Source organism: Medicago sativa, chromosome 7 (assembly GCF_051527215.1).
Source record: "Medicago sativa cultivar Bolivia chromosome 7, Bolivia_mono, whole genome shotgun sequence".
In the NCBI taxonomy this organism is placed as follows: Eukaryota; Viridiplantae; Streptophyta; class Magnoliopsida; order Fabales; family Fabaceae; genus Medicago; species Medicago sativa.
This window is the reverse complement of record NC_140755.1, coordinates 16,142,020-16,155,366: the sequence shown is the minus strand read 5'-3', so window position 1 is coordinate 16,155,366 and position 13,347 is coordinate 16,142,020. Positions and strand designations below refer to the sequence as shown.

The window sequence follows — 13,347 nt, the reverse complement described above, 5'->3', positions numbered from 1 at the left end:
ACATATTATTCATCGAAAAAAAAAGTTAAAACAATTGTGATAAAAATAATTTTTTTTTCCAAAGGAAGTGATAAGAATGAACTTTTTTTGAAGGATATTAAAATGAACTTAATTAATTTTAATTTACTCATATACTTTCTTAAAATGTTGTCATTACTTACGCATTTTTATATGAGCAATGCTATATCTCTAGAAAAAAAAACATCAAGAATTCTTCAAGAATAAAAAGCAACCAATCACAATGCACTATTTGCCACAATTCAAGGAGGTGTGGCTGAAAAATAGGAAGTGGACAAATAAATCATGCAATTAAAACTTGCCACATGTGTCTTGAAAAATTCTTGATACTATTTTATATTTATATTTATTTTGCACAAGAAGTAATAAATTAAAAATTATACTTAATTTTTTCATCTTTACATTAATAGTGGTGATTTGCTTGAATTGTTTTTCTATAACTATCGGTTTCCATTTAACCATACCTCACACCACTTCTTTGACATTCAGTCAAAGAATTCAAAGTTCTTTCAAAATTTTCTATTTTTTTGTGTTTCAACAATTTTCATTTTTTTTCTCATTTTTTTCAAAGGCTCCAAAACCAAAAATTGGTTTAATTTACGAGATTAATTCGTTGACAGAATCATAGAGTGTGGTTTGTATTGTTCACCTTTGGTTTGTATTGTTCACCTATTATAAAAGAAAAAAAGGTTAATAAAAAATGATTTGAATTAAACTTGATCATGATGGGTGTGTTCATTCTCGAATTGTTTCTCTTAGTGAAATTTCATTCTTTTAATGACGAGCTATGGGTACTCAAGTCCAAACCGAGCTATGGGTACTCAAATTCCACAGATTGTTTCACTAATGACGAGTTATGGGGTACTCAAATCCAAACCAATCTAGAATAAAACCACACATGTGATAAAAAAACAGAAAACCACACAAAATCTACACAAAACGATCTAAACTGCATGTAATTTTAATTTTAAATCGATGGGTTGTTGCCTCAAAACTAATTTAAAACACACAACAAGCAGCCTATTGACGAGCCACTTTTTTATTTCCTTACATAGAAATGTATGTTGTAAATTTGACTATGTTGGTGGGTTCAATTTTCAATTGAAGTAGAATTTTCATTTATTTTTACCTTCTTTTTTCTCTTGATTATTTTTCCTTTTTGCTTTACACTTGCACAATATATTAAACGAAAATGATTTTTGGACACCCAAACCTCAACCAACCACTAAAGAGAGAAAGAAATAAAGAGTGAAGTGATAGATATTGATAAGTTGGTGATTTACAAAAAGACAGATATAAAGATAAAATAAGACGTTAAATAAGTGTAAAAAAGTTTAGCATAATTATTCGCATTCCTTTAAAAATATACTATTTTATATAATTTTAATAATTTTTCAATTTTTTTGTCAGGTAATAATATCTCATAATTATAATTTGCTTTAAAATAATTTTGAAATATTAATATTATTTTAAAAAGTGAATATAAAATTAGTTAACATTATTGAAATTGATTTCTCTCACGTGAAATCAATTTTTTTTTATATGATTTTGTTTTTTGCTAGCAAAAATTTAGGGTAGGTGGTAGGTGTCCTTGTCTAAAGTTTCTATATGATTTAGTAAATTTGTTTGCCAATAATTGTATTGGCTTTTTGTTATTCTATAATTTGAATCTTAAATATTGATAGCTTAAATAATATTACATTAGTGATGTTAAAAAAAAATTCCATTTCGATTGGAAGCTTTCTATTTTGTCAAACAGTTTCGACCGAAAACTATTCATTATTAATGTAACATTAATTTTTTAAAATATAATTATGATTTCATTAGTTACTCAACTAATCATAATTATATTTTCACAACTTTAAAGACTTAACTGTTCATTTTTTGTTTTTGTTTTGACAAAAGTTCCAATTACTTTTTATAATTGAATAAAGTTTTTGTGTTTGGGATTAAATTGGATAGCCCAGTTTTTTTATGGGCTAAAATAGATCTTTACTCTCTTTTATTATGTATTATTATTCTTATATCAAAAAGATAATAGTAATCGTGAAGGTAATCATCACGGGTTGGATTGCTCATTAGTGAAATTGACGCCAAATCATCATCCAAAACACTACAACATTATGTATATTGGTCACTTCACTTACATATTTATCAACACCTATTCTTGGATCATATGTGGAAATGTAAGCCATAATTGACACATTAACATAGTCATAATTGACACATTAACATATCTCTTTTAAATTTGAGACACTCTGCGTCTGTGATTTGGTGACATAGCCAAATAAGTTGAGACGAAGAAACAATATAGTAAAAATTATGGGTTGATGGTAGTTTCACACATGGCACATTAACATACATCACTCTGTAACTGTGAGACTTTATGTGTGTATGATCTGGTGAGATAGTCAAATAAGGCGAGAGACACAATATTGTAGAAAATATGGGTTAGTAGTGGTTTCATAGAGATACATTTTTGTTCATTTCTTTCACGAGAAGAGAGACAACAAATTAGAAAAAGAAAGAAGATGAAAAAGGAATTTGAGCATGAGAGAAATGATAAGGGAAAAAAACTAATAAGTGTGTTTTATAAACATGTATTTTATAAAAATGTCACATCAATTAAAAATGTCTAACAAACATGTATTTGATAAACACATCAGAACACATCAAAAAAATTTCATTGTCACATGGTGTTCGCGGTGCGGTTTGGTTCCGTTTTGAGGCTAAAAGTCATCCGAACCGCAAGATAAAAATGCATGCGGTTTGGTTTGGTTCGGTTGACTTCTAAAATACAATCCGAACCAAACCAAACCAAATCAATGCGGTTTGGGTTGGATCGGCTGGTGCGGTTTTTTCGAGACAATTCAATTTTTTTTTCCGATATTAAAATCAAGTTAAAAAGTTAAAACGCAACATATTTTCGTTAATGTTACCAACAATGTTTTAAATTTCATCTAACATTACAATTTTATTTTATTCAACAATGTTCACAACTGCATAAATCAAATTAAAAATGTGGACAAAAGTAATCTTATTTTGTAAGAAATAAAAAAAAACGAAGATTTTATCGTTTTTTAAAAGTTCAAATAGGACATAAATACATTTTTGAAATAAAAAGCAAAGAATTAACTTAACAAGAGAAAATATATGTCATTTTATAAATTTGTCCATTGAGTTTATTTGAGTATTGGTTTAGGTAACATATATTTAATTAATGTTTTTCATATGTTGCGGTTTGATTTGAATTGGTTTGGTTGGTAAGATAAAAACCGCAAACCAAACCAAACCATACGGTTGAGTAGAAAAATGATCCAAATACATCCGAACCAAATGTGGTTTTTTGCGGTTTCGGTTTGTGTTGGTTCGGTTTGCGGTTTTTCTATTGGATTGGTTCGGTTTTGAACACCTCACATTCCACCAAATAACAAAAGTGTAGAAATTTTGTCAAAAAAAAAAGTAGGTTAAATTTAAAATAATAAAAGTCGAATAAAAAACTACATGAAAGCGAATGACATTCAAAAATTAAAATTTAAGATAAAAATATAAACAAATGACAAACAAACAAATAATCATAATGTTAGAACTTTCGTGGGAGCCTGCATTGTGATGTATCATCACATTAGACTAAGAACAACCACCCAAGTGAGATTGATATTACATCTCCCACCAAAGCCTTAAGACATTAGGTATATGTGTCATCTCATTTATATGTTTCTTCAACATCTACTATCTATGTACATGATCCACCACTAAGACCCACTCCCGCTCCCCCACAATGTTGACTCGGGATATGATACCATCATTAGACCTTTTGTAGAAGCCAACACTGGTGTGGATCAACACATTAAAGAAAGAGAAACCACACAAGTGATAACCTCACATTTTCATCCAAAAGTTTAAGGCTTGAGCATATGAATTTTTTCACTTATTTGTTGATGGACTTTCACTCTGTTATTCAAGGTTCGTCTTTAATTGACACTTGATACATCACAATATTATTTCTCTCAATTATGGCGAAATTCTAGCCCGTCCTTGGCACGGGTGTCCAAACTAGTTGATCTATATCTATATCTATATTATATAAATTTGAGACCTATTTTTCAAGTTTCAATATTGTAGTGACATGTGGCGCTCTTGAGAAACACTCTTGAAAAACCAAGCATCCTCAAGCATTTGGATTTCAATAACCTTCTATATAGCATTCTCAAGCATTTGAATTTCAATAACTTTCCATATTTATATTTATAACCATATATATATAATTTATATTATAATTTAATGCAATATTAGTATTAATAATAATTTTTTTTTCTAATACAAAATATTATTGTAACATTGACCGATTGATACCCTATTAAATTTTTTTTTGCCAATCCATGAATTTTTTTTATGCGGTAATAAAATTAATAAAATGAACTAACTTTTATTCTTATTTTCATATTGATACCCTATTAGATTTTTTTTTGCCAATCCATGAATTTTTTTTTATGCGGTAATGAATTGAACTAACTTTTATTGTTATTTTCATGATGAAAATGTACTAATATTATTGTGAGACAATTTTATTATTGTATATTTTATAATTGATATCAAGGTATCTCTATTATAAACATTTTCCCTATTTTATTTTGATAGTACATGTAACACCCACGTCGTGGCTTTCGATATCCCGCTAGGTGGATACGAAAGGTTCCCGACCTAAGGGGAACGGTTTAAGCCGCAAGGGACCCCCACGACAATAGTAGGAACCGAAACACATCGGAATGAGAGGGATCCGGAGGCCGTGTAGGTATGGGACTACATGGTTGAAGGAAGGCTTATAAGAATTGTTAGGTACTACCCATATCAACAAGATGCATCTTCTTTTCGGGAGCTCAATCCATAGGAACTCCACAGTTAAGCGTGCTTGGCTTGGAATAGTACTAGGATGGGTGACCTACCGGGAAGTTTCCCGGTAAGCATGTGAGTGAGGACAAAGCATGCTGAAAAGACTCGTGTTGGTTTGTGGGGTTAGTCGGCAATCCTGTAAGCAGTCTGGGATGTTACACTTGGTATCAGAGCAGACCTCTCCCAGTACGGTGTGGTTCGGGGACGAACCAGGCGGAAGCTGGTGGGCATGTAACACCCACGTCGTGGCTTTCGATATCCCGCTAGGTGGATACGAAAGGTTCCCGACCTAAGGGGAACGGTTTAAGCCGCAAGGGACCCCCACGACAATAGTAGGAACCGAAACACATCGGAATGAGAGGGATCCGGAGGCCGTGTAGGTATGGGACTACATGGTTGAAGGAAGGCTTATAAGAATTGTTAGGTACTACCCATATCAACAAGATGCATCTTCTTTTCGGGAGCTCAATCCATAGGAACTCCACAGTTAAGCGTGCTTGGCTTGGAATAGTACTAGGATGGGTGACCTACCGGGAAGTTTCCCGGTAAGCATGTGAGTGAGGACAAAGCATGCTGAAAAGACTCGTGTTGGTTTGTGGGGTTAGTCGGCAATCCTGTAAGCAGTCTGGGATGTTACAGTACACGTGACAACCTTATATTGAAAGATGCATTTAATTTCATATACACATCAAAATGTTATTTGCTAAAATTCAGAGGAGTATTTAATGTACCAGAATGACAACCGAAAATTTACATATGAAATTACTCTGATGAACCGAAAATTTTGGAGAAGGAGTATTTAAACTTCTATTTTTATTTTTTAAAAAAATATCCCCACTCTAATATATTTTCCAAGAATTTTTTTAAAAAAAAGTGTTCAGTATGAAAAAATAATGTTTTTATTTTGATATTAGAAATTTATATTTTATACACATTTAAATTTTCTGGGCATTAATAATAATTGATTAAGACTTTGATGATAATTAATTGCATAAAAATTGATTTAAATTTTAGTTAAAAAAACAACCGTAAATATGGCTATAGTAAAAAAAGTCTTAACAAAAAAACATAAATCACTCTCTCAAAAAAAAAAACTTAAATCATGGAATTTGTTTTTATAAAAAATAATTTGTTTTTATTATTTTTTTGAAGGAATTTGTTTTTATTGTGTACACTTTATGTGGAAAAAAAATATGTGCTTTATAAAAATAATTGTACATATTTAATTAAATAATTATTCATTTGATTTTTAACACATTTAAATTATAAGTTTAAATCTAGATCGACACAGGGTTAAAAAAAAGATACGTAAATAAGAAAAAATTTATTATATGTTTTTCGTTTTTCGCAATCAATATATTGTTATTAATAAAAAAAATTGTGACTTTGATTATTTCAAATTAAAAGACTAATATATCATGAGTATGTGTATGAGTTTGTTTCAAAAATTAATGTATAATTTATTCTCAATTATTGCATCCATTAATCAGTGGAATAATTGTTGTGGTAATTATTTGGTGTTTTTTGGCTATAAATATTGCTTTTGAAGCTCATGTTTCCCACATCATTTTTCAGATCATCTCTAATTTCATACAAAAAATTTAAAATTGTTTTCGAAATTCATCTTTCAATGTATTGATTTTTTTCTTATTTTCATATATCTGTCTCCAAAAACTGATTCTATTTTTTATATTTTCCACGGGTACAACAATTAAACTTATTTCACTCTGATTTTCTTTCTTTCAGCTGAACATATGGAATTTCAGCATATGGAAACCTATTTCACCTTCTCTTTAAGTGTTCAAAATGTGGATCTCGAAGAACGGATTTGATGAAATATGATGCACACGATGACTACTGTTTTTTTTTTTTAAAAAAAACTATTCATGTACTTAATTTTAGAGCTACGATTTGTATTGTAGATCATATTTTACATTTCAAATAGCAGTGTTTCTTTTGCTCGCCGACTATGTTATGATTATAATATTGATTAAAATCATATTGAATATTATAGATAGTTGTTGTTAACTTGCTTTGTGTAATTGGGAAATTAGAGTGGACACTATTCTTTTTTATTGATTTAATTTCTTTGATGAGTGTTGTATCATATATATGACTTTTTTTTTCCTATTATCTTCATCCCTTTACCACAACAATGTTGCTAAAATTAAATATACAGATAAATATTAACACCTAAAAAGATAAATATAATATCCCTAAAAAAAGAGATAAATATAGTAGGCCATCATGATTAAAAAAAAACAAATTATATATATGTAAAAAAGGTTTTTTGAAGTAATATATGTAAAAAAAAGTTACTTTCTTAATTTCCGATAATCTAAACTCTCAAATAATAATTTTGAATGATAATGATTTTTTGTGCTGACCCTCCAATTTCTATGGAAGGTCTATGATAGTATGGAGTTTGACCTGAGTCTAAGTAAAATTTCTATCTCTATCTCTATCTCTATTATAAACATTTCCCTTGCTTAAAAACAATAGTACACGTGTCACTTAAGAATGCAATGACTCATTTAATGATTTTTTAAGAGCATATTCCTTTCATAAAAAAATGTTCCTTCTCATTTTACACATTAATTGAAATGTATTTGCGGAGTAAAAAAAATAAATGAATGTTTTTATGGTGTATAAATGCTATTAACTTGAGCTGCTTTTTTTATTTGTTTCAAAGTTAAACCTGACAAAGGCATATATGTTCTATCCTCCTTCTTTTGCCATTTTTATCTTCCAAATTTTGACACTGTTTCCTTTTTCACGTTTTTAGGGAGAATGTTTTTCAATCCAAAAAAATTAAGAGCAAAAATCTTTAGTTGATAATTGCCTTCTTCCTGATCGAAACAAGGTAAACACATTCAAATATTTCTTTTTCTCAAATTATTGAAGGTTTTGATCGTAACAAGGTTTTGATGTTAATGTCTTATAGTTGTATTCCAATAGCTTCTGCACTGGTATTTATGTATATTTGAATATCTCTAAGGCTAACTACAATGTCTCTTCGTGGTATATAGGTTTATTAGCTTCTTTTCTGAATCATTTTCATGAGGTGTGTTATTGTGTAACAGGTTAATCACGAGACCTCGGCAGGGGAAAATAATATAAGGATATAGCACAATAGAAATAGCTTACAATAGTCAATAAAAGGAAAAACTGAATATCTAATCCAATGCCTATAAAACTATCAGTGCCAAAAGAAAATCCACGAAGGTATAGAAAGCCAAAAATCCATAACAAACAACTACACAAACATATAAAACAGGGAAATCCTAACAAAGACCGTTGCAACTCCAAATACCTTGATTATAAGTCTGAACCAAAATAAACTTTCAAAATATTATTATGCAATATTCAAATTCAACAACATGATCATTGGATGGTGAAATATTATGATAATCGTGTCAATTATCATGCTGCAAAATAGAAAGTGATGGAAAAAAAACAAATAAAATGAATATTCAAATTCAAACACCAGTTTTCAATATATTAAAAAAAATCATTTTTCTATCAATATTCCAATTTATCTATAACTATAAACGATTAAGAGTTTTTCTAGAATCACAATAATGACTATTGATTTTTATTTTTGGGTGCATATTGATTTTTTCTATGATTCATGTTTAAGATCTTTAAACTTTCACTCATTTTTCAAAGGAGAATCGATTAACAAATTACTATAGTAATTAATTTGAAATTATGTTGTCATTATGATTTGTCATTTTTTAGATGATCCTCTTATTAATTTACATAACTACTATTAAAAAAACTGATTTGATTTATGATACTAATTAGGAAAATGTTGGAGAAACCTGGAGCTAGGTAGTACTATTGTTAGGCTTTGTTCTATATGTGATGTGAAAAATGACAATCGATCATTTTGACTATGCATTGTGTTGATAGATGCATATGGATATTTTTATTAGGATGAATATATAGTAAGAATCACATTTTATAGTTACTCTAAATCTTAATGTTTAATTTTAATATCAATAGTGGATATGATTTTTTTTTAAGAATATAAACTTGGCAACTGAAATTAGCAATCGCGAGAATCAAAGTTAGGGGATTAAGTTGCACTAAGGAACCAAATTTACCGGTATTAAAATTAAGGGACGAAATGAATTTTTAAAATAGGTTAAAAGGTCGAGTTGACCAGTTTTAAAGTTAAGGGACCAATTGAACCTTTAAAATAGGTTAAGGGATCAAAGTGATATTGAAGCCAAAGAAAAAAATTATTCAAGATCACATGAAAAAATCATATAATTGTAGAAATAGAAATAAGAGCAACATTTTGAAGGTTCCTTCACAAAAAAAAAAGCAACATTTTGAAGGAGAATTGAATGATATTAATAATATTAATAGGTTTTTGTCAAAAATAAATAATATTAATAGGTCTATCCTGTTATTTTTTTTTAAAGTATGGTAACATGTCTTTGATTCACTCCTTTTGCTATTAATACTAATAATAACATTGTCAATGAAGATTGACTCAATTAGTAATGAATTGACTCAACTGCAAGATCGTGGATTCAATTTCCCATTGTGTGTGATGACCTCTTTGATGGGTGATCAATAAGCACCTTTGTAAGCGTTATTTGAGTCATGAGGCATTTCAAATCCTAACGAGATCCTAACGAGATGCTGAATTATTTTCAGACTCAATAATGTACGTTTTTTTTTTTGTTGAAAAAGACTCAATAATGTAGTTGTTTGGTGTGTGTGTAGTATACTTTTAATTTAGACAAATTATCTTTCAAATCGTTTCAAATTTCAATGGCTCCTATATGGAATTCCATCTATGTAATCAATCCTGTCAAAGCATAATTTTTCAATCACAAAGATACGTGAAAGGTGACTGCATAAAATTTAAATTGCAAACCATTTTATTAGTATTAGACCATCAGCAATAGTATGCAATAGATACCTCGATTGAGGAGAAAACGGGAATGGTGTTTGTGAAGTTTAAAAGCTCAACTAAACTCTCCTTTTCACGATTTTATATACTTATTATTATTACTATTACTGTTATTGTTGTTGTTATTATTATTATTATTATTATTATTATTATTATTATTATTATTATTATTGGAGTTTCTTTTAATACACGGGGAGTAGGAGCTGCCGTGAGCTAGGGTTCTGCCGTGAGCATCCAATTTTCCGGCCTAGGGTTACAGTTTGCTTTCGAACACCGAAATTCTTCCCATTGGATGCACGCAATCGTGATGATACCGTTTGGTGTTGCAAAGATTGATACACGTGACTTCCATATCTAGAATTTCGTTGTTCTTGTAGCTGTTTTCCCTTCTGTTAGATTTATATACGTATACTTTCTTTTGTTTCCCTGCACATCCTGACACTGCTTTCACCTTCACTGGTTCTTCCAATTGGAGTCACGCAACCGCGTTAATGCCTTTGGGCATTACAAAGGTTGATACACGTGTGCACCATAATTAGAATCGGTTCAGGGAGGATTTGCACCAGGAGAATGGCGTTCGAAAGCCATTGGCCGAAGGTTTCAGAGGCCATAAATTCTGCAGCTTTGGTGCCCTTTGTAACAAACACTACTCAGGTTCTTGGACCAACAACGACGCCTCAAGCTACAGGACCAGCAATTACTTTTGCTTCAGCTCTTGCGGGAACACATAATAATGAGGATCTGCCTTTCCCTGCTCCCTGTATTAAGGGAGATGCTCTGAGTATCAAAATAGGCCAGGAAGAATATCAGAAAGGGGTTGAGGATTGTAGGAAGGTGTTGAGAGCTCGACTGACTCTTAACAAAGGAGAAAAGTCTTATTCTGCACGGGACCTTAACGCTAAAATTGGAAATCTATGGAAGACTTCAGCAGGATGGAAAATGGTACCGCTTGGCAAAGGGTTTTATGACTTTCATTTTGAGTCGGCGGAGGACTTGAAGAAAATTTGGGCAGTGGGTACCGTCAATCTCAAGCCCGGTTTATTGCGGTTCTCCCAATGGACAAAGGATTTTAAACTTTTGACTCAGAAACAAACTCATGTCTCGCTATGGATTCGGTTAGTGGAGCTACCTCAGGAGTATTGGAGGGAGAGAACTCTGAAGGAAATTGCCAGTGCAGTTGGGACACCAATTGACATAGATGGTCCCACTCGTAACCGTACCTTTGGGCACTATGCTCGTATACTCGTTGACATTGATCTATCGAAGAAGGCTTATGATGAGGTCCTTGTGGAAAGAGAGGGTTATGCATTTAAGGTAGAGATTCAATACGAAAGGCGGCCTCTATTTTGTCACCACTGTTATTCTATTGGACATAACATCACTACTTGTCGTTGGTTGCACCCACAAGCTGCCAAGGAAAAGGTCGACCGAGGGAAACAACCGGCCAAGGAAGCACCCGCTTCCAAAGCTGGAGGTGCTTCAACTTCGGCCACTGGAGGGAATGTTTCTTGGGTTCCCACTTCTGTTTACTCTACAGTTACAACCATTGCCAGGACTTCTGTCCCAGTTCCGCAGATGACACAGGTTGCCCCTGTCACCACTCCTGCTCCATCGATTCCGGCTTCTCAAGCAGTGCCGGTCTCGGATTTCGCATCAAACTCGTTCAGTATCCCGTTACATAATGTTTTTGATCGTATTGAGCGTACTGATGAGTTGAACTCTGCTGCACCTGTGTTGGAGGTTGTTTCCACTGATGCGCACGATGTCGTGCAAATTGTAGAAGAGAGGAGGTCACCTCAGATATCACAGGAGGAGTTGGAGAACCCTGTGGTGGATGTTGTTTCCAAGTCTCTTCTGGATAATGTGGGTTCTAATCATGTAAGCCAAAGGGAGCTGGAGGAGAGTCCCACTGGTTTCCATGAGACTGTCTCACATTCATCCCCTCTTGGGCGTGAGGACGTACTGCCTAGGGAAGAGGTTCCGACAATTCAGGCATCGACGGAGGGGGTGGAGGTTCCCGCGGTGACTGATGGTTCTGAATCTCTTCAGGATGGAGTGGAACATGATCATGTGAGCCCACGGGAGCTGGAGGAGAGTCCCATGGGTGCTCGTGAGATTGTTGCACGTCCATCCATTGATGCACATGTTGATGTGACGGTTGCAGAGAATTTGATGAGGCCACCGAATATTTTTGTACCGCATGATGGAGGTAATCTACCGCAACATGATGGGGTGGACCTGCAACAACAACATGTTCATCCTGGCAAAAATATTCAACATGGCTTGGATTTGTGGGAAAAAGTTCGTGAATATGATGCTAGAGCGGCATCGGAGGGTTTTATGCCGGTGCTTAAAAAGAGTCAGAAACAGAAAGTCAAAGTTCAGCAGATAATGCCAAAGCCGCCGAAAACCCGTTCTAGGGGTGAAAATTCCAAGACTGATCAATGAATGCTATTTATTGGAATGTTAGAGGTATTGGTAATCCGGACACTCGTCTTGCTTTAAAAAAATTTTATTTGTCTCACAAACCAAGTCTGATATTTATTGCTGAGCCTATGATTAACTTTCATCAAGTTCCTGCTTGGTATTGGCCGTCTATAGGTGTTTCTAAATTTTGTATTAATAATAGAGGTTCCTTGCTGCCTAATCTTTGGGCTCTCTGGGGGAATGACTTACATGCTATTGTTATTTTCGTTTCGGATCAATGTATAGCTTTGGAAATTTCTTGTTTTTAGTCTACTGTATATATTGCTGGGATCTATACTAGTAATTATTATTTGAAGCGTCGACAACTTTGGGCTGATCTCACTCATCTTCAAGGTTGTTTTCAAGGGCCTTGGTTGTTTATTGGTGAATTTAATGCTATTTTGGGGGCACATGAGAAAAGGGGTAAGAGACCGCCACCAAATTTGTCTTGTGAGGATTTTTTAAATTGGTCCAATGCTAATATTTTACATCATTTATCTACTGGGGGTTCTTTCTTCACGTGGACTAATGGTCGTTTTGGTAATGAAAATGTGGCTTTAAGGCTTGATAGGGCAGTGTGTAATGAGGATTGGATTAATTTTTGGCGCAATTCTTCCTGTTCCGCCTTGGTGCGTCATCAATCGGATCATAATCCACTTTTGCTTTCATTGGTATACTCTACAGTTAAACACGCCACTCCTTTTAAGTTCTTTAAGGTGTGGACGTCTCATGAGGATTGCCGTTCGTTGGTGATTGAGAATTGGGCAAGGAGTGTCAGAGGTCAGGGTATGTCTCGATTCCAAGCTAAGCTTCGTAACTTGAAAAATGCTTTTAAGCTTTGGAATCGTAATGTCTTTGGAGATGCAGAAAATCAAGTTAAACTTGCTATGGATGAAGTGCAACGAATACAACTGTTAATTGATTCTCAGGGATTTTCTGATCAGCTCTATGTTCAGGAACTGGAGGCTCAGTTATTACTAACCAAAGCTTTAAATTTTCAGGAACAGTTGTGGAAAGAAAAGGCCAGAGATCAGAATTTT

At 32.9% G+C, this 13,347-nt stretch overlaps 1 protein-coding gene across 1 annotated transcript; it reads left to right on the top strand.

Moving 5' to 3' along the window:
- Positions 1-10,411: 10,411 nt before the first annotated feature.
- Positions 10,412-12,289, top strand: LOC146904606 (uncharacterized). Its single transcript, XM_085728324.1, has one exon. It carries the CDS (start codon positions 10,412-10,414, stop codon positions 12,287-12,289), a length of 1,878 nt encoding a protein of 625 aa, XP_085584450.1.
- The last annotated feature ends 1,058 nt before the right edge of the window (positions 12,290-13,347 follow it).